At 42.9% G+C, this 19,156-nt stretch overlaps 1 protein-coding gene across 1 annotated transcript in view; it reads left to right on the forward strand.

Annotated features, from left to right (window-relative positions):
* The first annotated feature begins 8,735 nt into the window (after positions 1-8,735).
* Slc25a33 (solute carrier family 25 member 33) overlaps positions 8,736-19,156 on the forward strand; it is a 44,210-nt gene continuing 33,789 nt past the window's right edge. The window contains exon 1 of the mRNA XM_004657670.3: positions 8,736-8,889. Coding sequence (XP_004657727.2) covers positions 8,834-8,889 — 56 coding nt within the window. The 5' untranslated portion in view covers positions 8,736-8,833. The remainder of the gene's footprint in view (positions 8,890-19,156) is intronic.

Raw genomic sequence — 19,156 nt, forward strand, 5'->3', positions numbered from 1 at the left:
AGGACTATGCATGTCCTAACCTCTTTCTTTCCAGCCCAGACCCTTCTGTGTTTTGAAACCAGAGTTCTTGTGCCTTTCGGTAGATGTGACTAGATGTGGGTAAGACTCCTAGCATGACTACTCTATGTTCTCAGCCGACCATAGCGGGGCTAGAAGCCCTTCAGAGTGCCACCTTGGCCACTGCCCAAGACCCGATAGCTGAAGCTGTGCCCTCTGCAAAGGCATTCCCTCTGTTCAAACCCCAGCTCTGCCACTTGCCATCAGGACCTACTTCTCCCTGCCACCAGAAATGAGGATACAACCACAGTTCCAACTTAAGCTGCCCTAGGAAGGCTTGGGGGAGTGTCTGCATGTAACCAATGCCATCCCAGCTATTATTACTCTTCATTCTGAAGAATAAAGCAAACTAGCCTTGCCAGGCAGGTAGGGAAACTGAAGTACAGATAGAGATGAAATTACTTGGCAGTTTGGCCACAGAGCCCTGTGCCTCTCAGAAGCTAGGACCAAGGGACCAACAAGAGAGAAGAAAAAGTATGCTTTTCACCCAACAGTATGTGGCCACTGGCCAGTCCACCCACAGGTGTCACTGATTTGTTTTGAATGCCCCCTAAGTTCCCAGTTTTGTTCAGAATGTATTAAAAACACAAATGCAAGCCTTAGACTCAGTTTTACTCCAAAGATGATTTCCTTAGATGAAATAATCTGGGATATTGTTGGGCAGACATAGAGCTCTCAGAGGATCAAGGAAAGCAGGTTCCTGCCTGATGGGCACAGAGACTCACTGGTCTTGGCTTTTTCTTGCCAGAGCTGGAACAGCATGGCCTTTCATTAACAAGAAGGTTGGGCTTGCAGCATCTCGGTAGAAAGGGAGGCTGGGAACTTGGCTCAGGCCTGATCTACTATGAAGAAAGGAAAAGAATGAATGCAGTGGCCTGCCAGGCCTTTACCCTTTGCTCTCGTACCATACCACCTGCCCCTGCTGTCTCTGGGTAAAAACAGGTCTTACTACTTCCTCTCATGACATTCTATTTGACTATGCAAAGATGTTAGAAAGAGAGAAAACAGTCTTATCCTAGCCTTTGGCTCTCCTTAAACCAAAATGCTCCTTATAATTCCCTGCCAAGCAATGATACCCCACACCCATAGGGAATGTGTTTTTGCCATGGCCAGCAGTTTTTGCAGAAAAACAAGGATTAGAGAAACAATTAGAGGCTTGCCAGTAGTCAGAGGGAACGAGAAGGAACCTGCAACGAGTCAGCAGGAAGTCACTGGCCCTTCAAAATTAGAGTGGGTCAGCTAGGGCTATGGCTCAGTGACAGTGCACTTGTCTGGTAGGTGTGTGGCCCTGCGTCCAATCTGTCTTGGGGTTGGATTGGAATGGTTACAAAATACTCAATAAGCTTCTCCTCTCCCACTTGTCAGGTTGGGAGCCCAAGGCCACCTAAATGGCTATATGTGTGACTGTCTGTGTGTATGCCTCCTCAACTCTGAAATAGACATGCAATACATTTAGTTTAGTTTAGTTTAGTTTAGTTTAGTTTAGTTTAGTTTAGTTTAGTTTAGTTTCTGTTTTTTTGAGGTAGGGTCTCACTTTGGCCCAGGCTGACCTGGAATTATCTATGTAATCTAAGGGTGGCCTCGAACTCACGGCAAGCCTCCTACCTCTGCCTCCCAAGTGCTGGGATTAAGGCCTGCACCACCACGCCCAGCTCGGTACATTTATTTGCTTATTTATTTATTTGTGCGTGTTAATAGGGTTGAGCCCAGGGTTTTGCGTATACTAGTAATGTGCTCCCACCACTGAGCTACGCCTCAGTCCTGGTAGTACATATATTAAATACATAATCTTTTCTATCTGCTCAACTTTATTGAAATATAATTTACGTACAATAAAATACGTCCATTATAAGTGTGACTTTTGGGGGACAGAATTTTTTGCTTGATTGTTCTGATTTGAAGCAGAATCTCACTCTAGCCCAGGAGCCCAGCTAGCCTTAAACTCACAGCTATCCTCCTACCTCAACCTTCTGAGCGCTGTGACTAAAGACATGCTCATAGAGCCATCGTGCCTGGCTTTTTTTTTTTTTTTGAGACACTGTCTAATGGAGTGCAGTCTGGTTCCTATTCTCTACGCTGCTGAAGCTGCCTTTGAACTCCTGATCCTTCTGCTTTAGCCTCCCAAGTGTTAGACATGAGCCACCATGCCTAACAAAGTTGAATTTGGAATGAGTTGTAGTCTCATTATGTTCCTATACCTTGATCAGGATATAGGACATTTTTGTCACCCTGACTGAGCAGTTTCTTCTGATCTCTGGCATCAGACCTTTCCCATGCACATTCCAGGCATCCGTTTATTAGTTCTCTGTCACTAGAATTTTATATAACTAGAACCATGTGCTCTTAGTTAAAAAAAAATTATTTTGTGTGCATCGTGTGACATATGTGTATGCTTGTGTGAATACAGGCATGCAATTGCCACAGTGCATGTGCGGAGGTCAGAGGACACCTTTCAGGTCAGTCCTCCCCTTCTGTCTCTCACTACTCACTGCTTCACTCGGCGGGCTAAGCTGGTCCATGAGCTCCCAGGAAACCCTCCGGTCTCCACCCGTCTTCTCACCATAGGCACACTGGGATTACCAAGGCCTGCCACAGCTTTAGTTTTACACGGTTCTGGGGATCCACCCTTGGGTGCTCAAGTAACACAGCAAGTACTTTATCCACTGAGCCACCTCCCCAGCCTGCACGTACCTTTTTTATATTTTATTTCTATTTATTTATTATTTGAGAGAATGGGCGCACCAGGGCTTCTAGCCACTGCAAATGAACTCCAAATGCGTGCACCACATTGTGCATCTGGCTTATGTGGGTCCTGGGGAATCGAACCAGGGTCCTTTGGCTTTGCAGGCAAGCACCTTAACTACTAAGCCATCTCTCCAGCCCTGCATGTACTTTTTATTATCTGGTTTCCCCCCTCCCCTTAGCCTACCTTTTTCTTTGAGTCAGGGTCTCACTTTAGATCAGTCTGACCTGGAATTCACACTGTAGCACCATGCTGACCTCAATTCACAAAGATCCTCCTACCTCAGCCTCCCAAGTGCTGAGACTGAAGGTGTGTGCTATCACACCAGGCTTCCATAGTAAGATTTTTTTAAAGCTTCATATTCAAATGTTTGCAAAAAAAAAAGTTTCCATTTGTATATTGTGTTTATTTTGGGACTTTGTTAAATTCATCAATTAGTTTTCTTGTTGTTAGACAGATAGTCCTTGGGATTTTTGACACAATTGTATCATCTCTTTCCAACTGTTACCAAACTTAGGCTCAAAAGCTCATCCCACAGAAATTCCATGCCCAAAGACAAGTGTTAAGGGAAAAAAAAAAGGAGTCTTTATTGAGGATTCTACCAATCTGAACGGACTGCCTTACAAATTTCTTGGAAAACAGAGAATATTTACGTGAGAACTAGACTAGAGGCTGCCTAGAGAAAGAAGCATTTCCCAAGACCTTGAACCAGGTAGTGTAGTGTTTTGACAGGGTAAGTCACTCCTGAAATGCAGACTGGAGCCAAAGCTTAGGAATGAGAAAGAGAATAGGAATATAGCAAGATGGAGTCATTGATGGCAATAGCCTATCGTTATGCCTTTTATTTCTTTTTTTCAATATGCCTTTTATCTCTTTTTCTTTCCTTATTGCTTTGACTCAGAGCACTAATACAGTGATGAATAAGTAGTAAGATTCAACATCTTTGTTGGCAATCTTAGGGGATAGGCAATCACTATTTACCATTAAGCATGATGTTTACTATAGGGTTGTTCTAGGTATCTTTATTTATCTTTTTATTTTATTTTATTTTATTAACACAGGTTTCTCATTTTTAATTTAATTAATTAATTTATCTATTTATTTAATAGAGAGAGAGAGAGAGTATGGTCATTCCAGATCCTCTACTATAAATTAAATCCAGATGCATGTACCACTTTGTGCATCTGTCTTTACATGGGTACTGGGGAATCAAAACCTGGGCTGTCAGGCTTTGCAAACAAGCACCTTTAATCACTGAGTCATCTCACAGCCCTTATCTATTTTTTCCTACATATTTATTTATTATTTTCAGCATATTTATTTTTGAAACAGAGTGTCATATAGCCTAGGCTGGCCTTAAACTCCCAATCCTGCTTCCAACTCCCAAGTGCTGACATACCCCCATCATACCCAGCTTAGACACCTTTTTTTCCATGTGAAATTTTTATTTATTTTTATTTTTTTTATTTTTGGTTTTTCAAGGTAGGGTTTCACTCTAGCTCAGGCTCTCCTGGTATTCACTATGTAGTCTCAGGGTGGCCTCGAACTCACAGTGATCCTCCTACCTCTGCCTCCCAAGTGCTGGGATTAAAGGCATGTGCCACCACGCCTGGCCTCCATGTGCAATTTTTAAAAAGATTAGAACACTGTCATCAGTGACAATACAATCTGTTGTTGCATCTAACGTCAGAATCATTAGTGGTGTCTGCTCATTGCTGGTCAGTACATTGCCAGTTTATGCATTTTGCTATTGATAAGTAATTAGTCATTTTGTTTCTGTCATATTCAGGATTTACAGAACAAGGCTATACATTTTCTTTGGAAAGTTTACAGAAATTTTTGTTTGCTTTTTCTTTTTAGTTTTTTCTCTTTTGTATTTATTATTATTTTTTCTCAATTTTTATTAACATTTTCCATGATTATAAAAAATATCCCATGGTAAAACCCTCCCTCCCCACCCCACTTTCCCCTTTGAAATTCCATTCTCCATCATATGCCCTCCCCATTTCAATCAGTCTCTCTTTTATTTTGATGTCATCATCTTTTCCTCCTCTTAAAAGATTCCTTCCAGATCTCAATTGGCTGAGAACTTTTGGAATAAATGAAATGTAGTACTGTCAAATGCTTTGCTACACTAATTGACTGATACTGGTATTATTGACATGATCATCTGATTTTTCACCTTTGTTCTGTTAATAGGCTTAATTACATTTATTGGTATTCCAGCATTAAATCAGCCTCTCATTCCTGGTTCATACTTCATTTGCTCATTATTATATATTATATTTTTTCTGTGTTATTGAATTTGATTGTGCATGTTTCCTAAAGGGTTTGTATCCATTTGAGTCTCTACTATAACCCAAAATACTGTTGTAAAGAGAATAAATTCTCAATAAACATGTTGGATAGATGGATCCCACAGCTTCCTCTATATGGGATTGCTGGGCCAAAGGATTTATTTCTGTAGGTTGACAGAAATTTCCAGACTCCCTTCTGAAAATGTTTCCGCAGTCTTCATTCCTACCACCATACTCTATGCAGTGCACTAGAGCGTGACACAGTCACATGATACAGCGCCCACTATCATGGTCCTTTCACTGAGCCATGGAGACAGGAGAGAGAAGCGCCCCCATTTCCCCAGGCAGCACAGAGAGGCTTTACAGAGCAGCCAGCTTTTGAACTGGCTTGCTAGATGTACCCTAGGGAAGAGGAAAGGGAGATCTGAGAGGTCCAGAGAGAGGCAGGCCGCTGGGGGGAGGGGAGGAGGACATCCTTGGCAGCAGAAACAGCGTGTTCAAAGGCACAGAGGCATGAAAGACAGCACATTGCATCAGCCACTGACTAGCTCTTGACCTTGAGCAAATCTGTCCTGCTTATCCATAAAGAGGGAACAAAACAACAAGGCTGCCAACATTGTGAGTTTCCAATGAGATAATATGCATGGAAGACCTTGGAAGGGCAGTGTTCCTGCTGACAAGGAGGTGGGGAGGCCCCTCTATGTGTCCAACTCTGCACTGGACCAACAGTCCTTAGGAAAAGAAGGCAGAAGGCTGGAACCACCTTGGAGCACCATTCAAAGAAAGGGCTTGGCTTCAAGGATGACAAGGATCCCCTCTGAGTCAGAATATTTCTCAGAAGGAAGTGTTTCTTTCTGGTTAACAATCTGCCTATGTTCTCCTTGGACTGGCCTGCTGCTTCATATAACATCTTGAGCTAAGACCAGGGGTCTCTTCCTAAACTACTGAAATAAAGGGATCCAGAAAGTATAAAGAAATATCTTTATCTTTTCTTTTTTATTTATTTATTTATTTATTTGAGAGTGACAGACACAGAAAAAGACAGATAGAGGGAGAGAGAGAGAATGGGCACGCCAGGGCTTCCAGCCTCTGCAAACGAACTCCAGATGCGTGCGCCCCCTTGTGCATCTGGCTAACATGGGACCTGGAGAACCGAGCCTCAAACCGGGGTCCTTAGGCTTCACAGGCAAGCGCTTAACCGCTAAGCCATCTCTCCAGCCCAGTCTTTATCTTTTCTTTTCTTCTTTTTAAAAAAGTTTTTTAAAATTTTTAATACTTTTAAATTTTTATTTATTTTTATTTATGTGTGTGTGAGAGAGAGATAGAAAGGCAGATAGAGAAAGAGAGAATGGACACACCAGGGCCTCCCACCACTGCAAATGAACTCCAGATGCATGCGCCACCTTGCACATCTGGCTTATGTGGGTACTGGGGAATTGAACCTCAAACCAGGGTCCTGAGGCTTAGTAGGCAACTGCTTAACCACTAAGCCATCTCTCCAGCCCTAAAAGTTTGTTTTTGTTGTTGTTGTTGTTTTGCTTTGCTTTTTCAAGGTAGGGTCTCACTAGCTCAGCTCAGGCTGACCTGGAATTCACTATGTAGTCTCAGGGTGGCCTTGAACTTATGGTGATTCTCCTACCTCTGCCTCCCGAGTGCTGGGATTAAAGGTGTGCCACCATGCCCTGCATCTAAGTTTTTTTAAAAACTTTTTTATTTGAGAGAAAGAAAGAAAGAAAGAAAGAAAATGGGCACACCAGGGCCTCTAGCCACTGCAAACTAACTCCAGATGTATGTGCCACCTTGTGCATCTGGCTTACATGGGTACTGGGAAATCAAACCTGGGTCCTTAGGCTTTGCAGGCAAGCACCTTAACCGCTAAGCCATCTCTTCAGCCCCCTTCTTTCCTTTATTCCATATATTGAAGCAAATGTATGTCCTCCCTTTTTCATTCCCCTGATGCTGGGGACCAAATTCAGGGCTTCATGCATGGTAAGCAAGCGCTCTACCACTGAACTACGATTTCCTGTCTTTCTAGGCCTGGCAGCAATGGATTTAATTAGAGCAATCACTGTGTTTGTATTTTGGATGACTGAGCCTAAGAGTTGATTCTAAAGAGTCCTCACTATCAAATACAGATTGGCTCCCCAGCTGCTGTGCTTGCTCACGATTCCCCTCCTTCTCCAGTTATTTTGCATTTACATACAGGACATCTAGCAGCCTGGCCTTTCAAAGGTGCTGCTTGCAGCAGATCTGGGAAGACAAAGGGCTGGTGTGTTGAACATCTGGGTCCTCTGGAAAGGGGGAGGAAAGACCTGAAATGTCTAGCAGCAATGGAGGGAGCACAGAGAAAAGGAAAGGGATGACTTCGGAGAATATTAGGTGCTAGAAGTGTGAGGTGAGTGACTGGCTATGACAGAGAGACAGAGGGAAGAGAAAACAGGAAAGCAGACATCTGGCATTGGTGCCTGTATCCCAGTATAGGAGGAAGTGGAAGAGGTTGAACAGGTTTGGGGGAGGAGGACAGGAGAATGATCTGTTCCACTTGGGACATTTATCCATTAGCTCCTTGGGCAATTCTAGGTGGCAAGTACCGTGTCAGGTAGAATCTGTGAGGAACAACCCAGACCACCAAAACAAGGTTCCTGCTCTCAGGCAACGCCTATTCTAGGGTGAAAGGACAATTAACAACAGTCAACAAAGTAAATGTAGAAGTCCACGAGAGGAAATTTGTTGAAATCATGTGATATAGTCTGCTGCCAGGGTAACCAGGCCAGAAGGCCCTGCCCAGGCCAGCTAGGCCTGGTAGTAAGAAGATGCAGAGAGAATCGGTTTGAATATCTTGATCGGGACTAGAGATGACTAGAGGGCATACTGTAAAATACAAACCGTATGTCATACTACTTTAAAAAAAAAAAGATCAAAAATACACAAAATTAGCCAGGCGTGGTGGCGCACGCCTTTAATCCCGGCACTCGGGAGGCAGAGGTAGAGGATTGCCATGAGTTCGAGGCTACCCTGAGACTATATATTGAGTTCTAGGTCAGCCTGGGCTAGAGTGAGACCCTACCTCGAAAAACCACACACAAAATTATAGTAGGGTGCACTGGGAGGGGCTTTTTTTCTGTTAAGCTGGGCGGCGAGCAGAGGTGTGAGATGTAACATGTCATTTGTATGCATTTTTTGCATGTGTAAATATCACAATTGAACTTTTATTTTAAAGGCGAAGCCTAATTACATACGCCTCACCCAGTGCGGCTTTGCTGCCTCTGAGCCCGGCCCAAGCAGCCCTCCGACCAGTCTGCACCCCATCCGCCCCAACTGGCACAGACCGCCCCAATGCCACACTAACTGATCACGGCTGACCCCGCCCCTCCCCCAGATGCAAGATAGCCCCGCCCACAGCCTCCCCTCGCCCAATAAGCGCACGGATTCCGGCCCCACACCCCCGCCGCGCCCCGCCTCCCCGCCCGCGTCTCCGGGTGACGTCACGGACCAGCCTCCGCCACGTGACGGCCGCGCGCCGGGCTCGCGCTCGCGCCGCCGAGGCCGAGGTGAGCGACCGGCGAGTACGCCGGGGGAGGCAGCCGGCTGTGGGGTTCCCCCCGCCCCACACCCGCCTCGCGCGCGCATGGGAGCGCCGGCGGCTTCCTGAGGGCAGCGGGGCACCCGGAGGGCCCCCTTCACGGAGCGCACCGTCCGGCGACGTGAGCGAGCCGCGGAGCCGGCCGGCGCGGCCATGGCGACGAGCACGCAGCAGAAGGAGAACACGCTGCTTCACCTCTTCGCGGGCGGGTGAGTCTCCGGGGGGGAAGGGGTCCCCGCCCCCCAAACCCCGGGCTTCTCGGTCCTCGCTCGGCCTGCCCCGCCCTGCGGCCTCCCCGCGCCGGTTTAACGCGTCGGCCGCGGCCTGGTGCGAGTCCGGGTCCGGGCAGGGTCGGTCGCTCCTCTTTCCCATCGCCATGGCCGCATCCCGCGAGGGTCGCCCGTCACCCCGGCGTTTGCGGCCGGTCCTCCCCGGGCCCGCCGCACGCACTGTCGGTCCTGTCCCTGCGACCTGCCCCTGCGGACGGGAGGCTCGGGGTGAGCGCGCGAGGTCATGCTGACCGCGGAGGGAGGGCTGCAGGTGTCCGGCGGCAGGACGCGCGCTGGGGGACCCGGGACATTGGCCAGCCACGCACGACCGGGGGCTTAGGTGGGGGACCTCGGGATGTTGCGGGGTCCTGCAAGGTGTGTTGTGTGTACTCTTCCATCCGTAAACACTTAACCCCCCCCCCCCGTGGAGAAAACACATTTGGGGGAAAGTGGAGTGAAGATGTGATAAGGAGGTTAGAATAGGAGTGGGATTTGTTTTTCCCCTCTTGAAAACAGCAGTGAAGATGTTTTTAAATATTAGTACTTTTTTTTTCCTTTTATCACCGCCGGAGACCCATGACGTCCTTTTGGTGTCTTCAAGATAGTAGAATTTTTTTTTTTTATAGGAACTCAGGTTTGGCACAATGTTTTAAGTACAGGATGTTTTTGCATAAAGAGATGATACTGTTACCTTGACCTGACTCTTTTAATTGCAGCCTGGTCTGTTGTCTAGATAGTTCCCTATTATTACAAACAAGTCGTGGTGGAATGACTTACTTGAGAAAATGGCTAACTCTGAAAATGTTCTGAGCTCTTTTATTTATGATAGGCATAACAGTTATTTTCTCTAAGCTAGAAACATTGGTGATTTTGCTTAAAATAGGAAGAATTTCTCATTCATTTCTTTTCTTTTGATCCTTCCTTCCATGTCTCCATTGATACTGGTTTTGAGAGTAACACTTAGGGAAGGCATTTTTAAATTAAGTCATTTTATATAAATTTGTCTTTCCTGGGAATTTTAAACCAGTAAGACATATTTTCAAATTGCATATATTTTTAAAGCTATTTTTCTTTTTTTAAAAAAAAGTTTGTGCTCAGGTGTTTTTATTCTTTTTCTTTTTTTCTTTCTTTTTGTTTTGTTTTTTTGGAGGTAGGGTTTCACTCTAGCCCAGGCTGTCCTGAATTTTTTTTTTTTTTTTTTTTTTTAATTTTTATTAACATTTTCCATGATTATAAAATATATCCCATGGTAATTCCCTCCCTCCCCACCCCCACACTTTCCCGTTTGAAATTCCATTCTCAATCATATTACCTCCCCATTACAATCATTGTAATTACATATATACGATATCAACCTATTAAGTATCCTCCTCCCTTCCTTTCTCCACCCTTTATGTCTCCTTTTCAACTTACTGGCCTCTGCTACTAAGTATTTTCATTCTCACACAGAAGCCCAGTCATCTGTAGCTAGGATCCCCATATGAGGGAGAACATGTGGCGCTTGGCTTTCTGGGCCTGGGTTACCTGACTTAGTATAATACTTTCCAGGTCCATCCATTTTTCTGCAAATTTCATAACTTCATTTTTCTTTACCGCTGAGTAGAACTCCATTGTATAAATGTACCACATCTTCATTATCCACTCATCTGTTGAGGGACATCTAGGCTGGTTCCATTTCCCAGCTATTATAAATTGAGCAGCAATAAACATGGTTGAGCATGTACTTCTAAGGAAATGAGATGAATCCTTTGGATATATGCCTAGGAGTGCTATAGCTGGGTCATATGGTAGATCAATCTCTAGCTGCTTTAGGAACCTCCACACTGTTTTCCACAATGGCTGGACCAGATTGCATTCCCACCAGCAGTGCAGAAGGGTTCCTTTTTTTCCACATCCCCGCCAACATTTATGATCATTTGTTTTCATGATGGTGGCCAATCTGACAGGAGTGAGATGGAATCTCAATGTAGTTTTAATCTGCATTTCCCTGATGACTAGTGACGTAGAACATTTTTTTAGGTGCTTATATGCCATTCGTATTTCTTCCTTTGAGAACTCTCTATTTAGCTCCTTAGCCCATTTTTTGATTGGCCTGTTTGATTCCTTATTAGATATCTTTTTGAGTTCTTTGTATATCCTAGATATTAATCCTTTATCAGATATATAGCTGGCGAAGATTTTTTCCCATTCTGTAGGTTGCCTCTTTGCTTTTTTCACTGTGTCCTTTGCGGTGCAAAATCTTTGTAATTTCATTAGGTCCCAGTGGTTAATCTGTGGTTTTATTGCCTGAGCAATTGGGGTTGTATTTAGAAAGTCTTTGCCAAGACCAATATGTTGGAGGGTTTCCCCAACTTTTTCCTCTAGCAGTTTCAAAGTTTCCGGTCTGATGTTAAGGTCTTTAATCCATTTGGACTTAATTCTTGTGCATGGCGAGAGAGAAGAATCTATTTTCATCCTTCTGCAGATATTTATCCAGTTTTCAAAACACCATTTGCTGAAGAGGCTGTCTCTTCTCCAATGAGTATTTTTGGCATTTTTATCGAATATCAGGTGGCTATAGCTACTTGGGCTTACATCTGGGTCCTCTATTCTGTTCCACTGATCTACATGTCTGTTTTTGTGCCAGTACCATGCTGTTTTTGTTACTATGGCTCTGTAGTATAGGTTAAAATCAGGTATGGTGATACCACCAGCCTCTTTTTTGTTGCTCAGTATTATTTTAGATATTCGAGGTTTTTTATGATTCCAAATGAATTTTTGGATTGTTTTTTCTATTTCCATGAAGAAAGCCTTTGGAATTTTGATAGGGATTGCATTAAATGTGTAGATTGCTTTAGGTAAGATTGCCATTTTCACTATATTGATTCTTCCAAGCCAGGAACAAGGGATGTTTCTCCACTTTCTAGTGTCTTCTGCAATTTCTCGCTTGAGTGTCTTAAAGTTCTCATTGTATAGATTCTTTACTTCCTTAGTTAGGTTTATTCCAAGGTATTTTATTTTTTTTGATGCAATTGTGAATGGGAGTGATTCTCTGATTTCATCCTCTGTGTGTTTGTTGTTAGCATATATGAAGGCTACTGATTTCTGTGTATTTATTTTGTATCCTGCTACATTGCTGTAGGTTTTGATTAGCTCTAACAGCTTGCTAGTAGAGTCTTTAGGGTCCTTTATGTATAGAATCATGTCATCTGCAAATAATGATAGCTTGATTTCTTCCTTTCCAATTTGTATCCCTTTTATGTGTGTCTCTTGCCTTATTGCTATGGCTAAGACTTCCAAAACTATATTAAATAGAAGTGGAGACAGTGGACACCCTTGTCTTGTTCCTGATTTTAGTGGAAAAGCTTCCAGTTTTTCCCCATTTAGTAATATGTTGGCTGTAGGCTTGTCATAAATAGCCTTTATTATATTGAGATATGTTCCTTCTATTCCCAGTCTCTGTAGGACTTTTATCATGAAGGGATGTTGGATTTTGTCAAATGCTTTCTCTGCATCTAATGAGATGATCATGTGATTTTTGTCCTTCAACCCATTTATGTAATGTATTACATTTATAGATTTGCGTATGTTGAACCATCCCTGCATCTCTGGGATAAAGCCTACTTGGTCAGAGTGAATGATCTTTTTGATATACTCTTGTATTCTGTTTGCCAATATTTTGTTGAGAATTTTTGCATCTATGTTCATGAGGGAGATTGGTCTGTAATTTTCTTTTTTTGTTCTATCTTTGCCTGGTTTTGGTATCAGGGTGATGCTGGCCTCATAGAAGGAGTTTGGTAGGATTCCTTCTTTTTCTATTTCCTGGAAAAGCTTAAGAAGCAATGGTGTTAGCTCTTCCTTAAAAGTCTGGTAAAATTCAGCAGTGAATCCATCCGGGCCTGGGCTTTTTTTAGTTGGGAGATTATTGATAACTGCTCGGATCTCCATGTTTGTTATAGGTCTATTTAAGTGATTAATCTCATTTTGATTTAATTTAGGTAGGTCATATAGATCAAGGAAATCATCCATTTCTTTCAGATTTTCATACTTGGTGGAGTATATGCTTTTATAGTATGTCCCTATAATTTTTTGAATTTCTCTGGAATCTGTTGTGATGTTACCTTGTTCATCTCTGATTTTATTAATTTGTGTCTCTTCTCTCTTTCTTTTGGTCAGATTTGCTAAGGGTTTATCAATCTTGTTTATCCTTTCAAAGAACCAACTCTTTGTTTCTTTAATTCTTTGGATTGTTCTTTTTGTTTCTATTTCATTAATCTCTGCCCTAATCTTTATTATTTCTTCCCGTCTACTACTTTTTGGTTTGCCTTGTTCTTCTTTTTCCAAGGCTTTAAGACGAAGCATTAGGTCGTTTACTTGCGACCTTTCTAATTTCTTAATATAGGCACTTAAGGCTATAAATTTACCTCTTAGAACTGCCTTCATTGTGTCCCAGAGATTTTGGTATGTTGTGTTCTCATTATCATTTGACTCTATAAATTTTTTGATTTCCTTTTTGATTTCTTCATTGACCCACTCATCATTTAGTAGTGTATTGTTTAGCTTCCATGATTTTGTGTATGCTCTATAGCCTTTCTTGCTACTGATTTGTAGTTTAATTCCATTGTGGTCAGATAGAATGCAAGGAATTATTTCAATTTTCCTGAATTTGTTAAGATTTGCTTTGTGTCCTAATATATGGTCTATTTTAGAGAATGTTCCATGTGCTGCTGAAAAGAATGTATATTCTGCAGCCTTTGGATGAAATGTCCTGTATATATCTGTTAGGTCCATATCTTCTATGACCTCATTTAGTCCAGATGCCTCTCTGTTTATTCTTTCCCTGGATGACCTGTCAATTGATGAGAGTGGGGTGTTAAAGTCACCCACCACCACCGTGTTTGGTGTTATCTGTGACCTTAGTTCTAATAGTGTTTGTTTGATGAATTTGGGAGCCCCCATGTTAGGTGCATATATGTTTAGGATTGTAATGTCCTCCTGTTGGAGTGTGCCCTTAATCAATATAAAGTGACCTTCCTTATCTTTTTTGACTAACTTCGGACTAAAGTCCACCCTGTCTGATATTAGGATAGCAACCCCTGCTTGTTTTCTAGGCCCATTTGCTTGAAACACCGTCTTCCAACCTTTCACCCTAAGATAATGTCTATCCTTTGTAGAAAGGTGAGTTTCTTGAAGACAACAAATTGTAGGATCCTGCTTTTTAACCCAGTCTGCAAATCTATGTCTTTTCGTTGGGGCATTGAGACCGTTGATATTAAGAGATATTATTGAAATGTGTGTATTTATGTTTGCCATTTTTGTGTGTGTGTGTGTGTGTTACTGGTTCTACCTGTGCTCTCTTCTGTTAACTGGTATTTGAGTATGGCTGGTTTTTTCTAGGTTCCTTATAAGTATTTTCTGTAGAGCTGGTTTTGTCTTCAGATATTCCTTTAACCTGCTTTTGTCATGGAATGTCTTTATTTCTCCATCTATTTGGATGGATAACTTTGCAGGATAAAGTAACCTTGGTTGACAGTTGTTATCTTTCAGAACTTGGAATATATCACTCCAGGCCCTTCTGGCTTTAAAAGTTTGTGTTGAATAATCTGCTGTAATCCTGATGGGCTTGCTTTTGTAGGTAACTTGATTTTTCTCTCTAACTGCTTTCAATATTTTTTCTTTGGTTTGTGTGTTTGGAAGTTTGAGTATAATGTGGCGAGGAGAGTTTCTTTCTGGGTTTTGTCTGGCTGGGGTTCTAAAGGCTTCCTGTATCTGTATTGGCACCTCTTTTCCAATTTGGGGAAAATTTTCCTCTATGATTTTGTTGAAGATGCCTACTATGCCTCTGGAGTGGAATTCTTCTCCTTCTACTATGCCCTGAATTCTTATATTGGATCTTTTCATAGTGTCCCGAATATCTTGAAATTCCCACTCATACTTTTCTATAAGTTTGTTTTTCTCTTTGTTGGACTGCATTAGGTCTGCCACCTGATCTTCTAGCTTAGATATTCTGTCCTCTCCCTCATCCATCCTACTGGTGAGATTTTCTACAGAGTTTTTTATTTCATTAACTGTGTTCTTCATTGCTAGTAATTCTGACTGGTTTTTCTTTATTATTTCTATTTCTCTATTTATGTCTTGTATTGCCTTCTTTATTTCATTAAATTGGTGTCCTGCCTCTTCTTTGATTCCTTTGATTTCCTCTTTGATTTCCTCTTTGATTTCTTCTTTGATTGTTTTCATGTGTTCTTTGACCTCTTTGAACATATTTATAATTATTCTTTTGAACTCTTTCTCAGGCATTTCCTCTAACTCTTTCTCACTGGAGGACATTTCTGATGCATTAATACTTTTAGGTAGATTTATATCGTCTTGCTTTTTAGTGTTTCTTGTGTTATAATGTATATATTTTTGCATCTTGGATTAAGTTAATGCTTGGATTTTCTAGCTAGCTGTGTATTCTTAGCTGTATCAATTGATTTGGTGTAAAATATTTTCAGGGTAGGACCTTAAGGTATTAGGTGTGGCTCTTAAGACTCTCAGAGTATCTACAAAGATGTTCTTAGGGGTTGAGTTTCCCTGCTATAGGAGTATTCAAGCAGGCTGAGTGGAATAATATACTGGTAGATTCTAAAATTTAGCTAAACACTGTACCCATTCCATCAAAAACAGCCCCGAGTATGTATGCAAGAGTAGTTATTATAATGACCAGATCCTCTATCAACAAAGAGGTTTAGATTTCTGGTCTGTTGAGGTATCCAAGTCAGCTTGTGACCAGGTGAGACCCTTCCCTGGTGCAATCCCAGTTACCTTGGGTGATTGTGGTCTCAGTCAAGTTGCTGCCTGGGTCGTCGGGCTGCTGTTCTGATTTCTGGAGCTGGGCACTTGCTTTTCCTACGGGGCAAACTGAGTCGCTGCCGCCGCCTCTGCAGCTGTTGTAGATGTCACCGCCGGAGCCCCCACCACTGCTGAAGCTGCCGTTGTCGTGTCCACCGCTGCTGCTCACCCCGAAGCCGCTGCTCTCCTGGGTCCGCTGCTGCTGGGGCCACTGGTACCGGTGCTGGAGCCGCTGAAGTTGCTGCCAAATTCTGCTCCTGCTTGGGTCCCGCCGTCAGCCCAAGTTGGCGTGGCCGGGTCCCGGGCCGCTGCTGTGTTCGCTGGAGCTGGGTTCAGGCGGCAGGGGAGGGGAGGGAGCCGCGGCTGCTCTGGTTGTATCGTGTGCTTTTACCTCGCGGTTTGCTCCTCCCTCCGTTGCTCACTGCCACTCTCCCCTCACGTTTCCCGAGTTGCGGAGAGCGCGGTGTGAGGGGAAATTCCCGCACCTGGCTTGTCCTGCGGCTCGAGCCAAGAGTCCGGCGGTTTTCTGCCGCTCCGCGGTTGCGGCGGGTAGCTGAGCCGCCCCGGGCCGCTGTTCCCGCCTGTGCAGGCTCCGGATGCTCTATAACTCTTCCACTTCTCCGCTGCCGCCTCAACTTCCTATACACCTCACTTTTTAGTAAAAGTGTGTATTTTGCTGAGTTTTTTTTGGTCTTCCCCCCCCAGGCTATTTTGGCGTGGTACCTACGCCGCCATCTTAACCGGAAGTCTCCCTGAATTTTTTAACATCTTACTGAGGTGGTGTGTGTTCATTTGTTCCTGACGGGAGCAGTTACAACTCACCACATAGTGAAGTTCACTATATGTAACTGATGGCCCAGTCTTGATGGATCTTCCTGTGTGCCCTTCGCAGTGCTGGAGATTCTAGCCATTTCCCTTGTGATGGAGTAAACTTCGATGGGCATGGTAGCTGCCTGGACTCATTAAGAGTGGGTAGTTCATTAGGGTAGTGCCTGAAGCCATGGTATTTAATGAGCTCCAGTTCCTTCATTAGCAGTTGAGATCACTGTGCTTGCAGATACTCAAGAAAGAAAATAAACCTTCCAAAAGGATGTTTCCGAGTTAATAATTGGATATTGATCCACAAGGAGCCTAAAATAATTGCGTCCTTTAGAGTAGACCATGAAAGGAGCTGAGTGTAAAAAGGGCACAGCTTGTGTTTAGAGTTTGTCAGCCCAGTGACCCACCTAGGCTGGCAACAGATGTGGTGTTTTGCTACAAGTAACCAGTCCCCTCTGTGGTTAAGATGGCATCTTTCCAGAGAGCTAAGTTCAATTCTTTTGAAGGAAAGAGCTCTTGCCTTTAAAAACTGTTACATTTCTTTTGTTTATTGAATAGCCCCCTGGAAGCTATAATGTTAAACAGGCTTAATGATATCACTAATTATTAGTAATAATACAAATATTTTAGGTATAACTAGCTATAAATGGGTGAAGATTAATTTTACATCCTGGAAAAATAAAGACTATACCAACAATAGTCCTTTAAATTTCTTGTATTTATTTTTTCTGTCTCACTTAAGAGACAAGTTCCTAGGTCTTTGCAAAGTAAATAATTCTCTTATGTAAATCTGTAATGTCATTTTTAACAGATTATGTTACCCTTTAAGAGAACAGGAAGTAAAACCTAGAAATAAGTACTTTGGACAAGGTTCTAAGCGTATGTACCAAATGTAATTTCATATTCACTTCTAAATTGGATCTCATTCTTTTAGTTTCTTTAAAAAAAAACAACTTTATTTGCAAGGGGAGAGAAGAGAGTGAGAAAGAGAGCAGGAGAGAGTATGTGTGTGCATATGGGCACACCAAGGCCTCTAGCCATTGCAAACTACTTTCAGACACTTACACACTGTACATCTGGCTTTACATGGGTACTGGGAAATCAAACCAGGGTCATTAGGATTTGCAGGCAAGCATCTTAACCACTGAACCATCTCTCCAGCCCTAGCTTTTGTATTTTTGAGATAGGATCTTACCTAGGCTGGCTCAGAATTCACTATGTAGCCCAGGATGGCCTTGAACTTGTAGTACTCCTCCTACCTCAGCCTCACAAATGCTAGGCTTGAGCCAACATGCCTGGCATAGGCTCTTTGTATTTCTTTCTTCTTAGTGATAAATCAAGTGATAGTGGCAGTGTGTGCACAGCTTATGGTTAGTTGATCTGTATGTATTTACCATTCAATGCTAGGTTGTGGCAAGAACAGTGAAGAAGGCTAATCAGTTTCTAAGCCCTTTGAACAGAGTTCAGTGAGGCATAATGTACAGCTAGCTGGCTAAGTAATCTGGTGACAGTCTTTTCTAGTCTCCTGTCATTACTACCTTTTGCAGAACACCCTTACATGTGTTTTGTTGTCTTTGGAGAACTCAAAGGAAGCCCAGATGCTGAGTCAAAACATTTTTTAAGGCTTTTGGTTCCAGCACTTCAGTAAACTCTTAGCGAGGGTCACTTCTGCAGGTGTGAACTTCATTCACTAGGTATAGATGTTAAGACCTTTAGGGTTTCTGTTTTCCTCCCTTAGTATCATTAAAACAAGAAAATATCAAACACACATTATTATTTCTTAATAATAAGGCCTACCATTTCTTTTCTTCAATTTAAACTGTCTCATCAAGAAAAATACTGGAGTGCTCTGAATTGGCCCTTCTGTGTGAGGCCTTATTTGCCTTTATGAGCCTTGGGGTACTGTTTGTCCCAGTGTTAGGATGCCCTGCCTCTGCAGTGCATAGTGGGGTGACAATTAGATCTGCTCAGTGCTTGAAATAACTGGACTAAATGGTTGCAGGGTTAGTGTAGGACTAGATGCTTTGGGTCACATTTTTATAACATGTTTTTAATTTTATCATAATTCACACTTACATAGCCTTTTGAATAGGGTCAGTATGGAGTCAGGGTAGAACTTGTGTTTATAATATGCCTGAGGCCCTTCATTGGATTCTCAGCATACTCCAAAGTAGTATTTTCATGAGAATATGTTGTCATTAAGGTCTTGAAAGGTATAACCTGCAAATATTTTCAGAATTATCTTCCTTCACGTTATGGAAGCTGTTGCTAGGTGCCGTCCTGCACTTGCTTTCCTTGACCAGTATGATCTTCGTTACTTTGAAGCATTACACAGATTTATTTTCTAGGGGAGTAATGTAGAGAAGATTCAAAACTTATACCTGAGCGGCTGGAGGAGAGATAGTTTAGCAGTTAAAGCACTTGTCTGCAAAGCCAAAGGACCTCGGTTCGATTCCCCAGGACCTACATAAGCCAGATGCACAAGGGGGACACATGCATCTGGAGTTCATTTGCAGTGGCTAGAAGCTCTGACACACCCCATTCTCATTCTCTGTCCCCCTTCTCCCCTCCCCCT

This window comes from Jaculus jaculus, chromosome 5 (genome assembly GCF_020740685.1).
Source record: "Jaculus jaculus isolate mJacJac1 chromosome 5, mJacJac1.mat.Y.cur, whole genome shotgun sequence".
Taxonomy (NCBI): Eukaryota; Metazoa; Chordata; class Mammalia; order Rodentia; family Dipodidae; genus Jaculus; species Jaculus jaculus.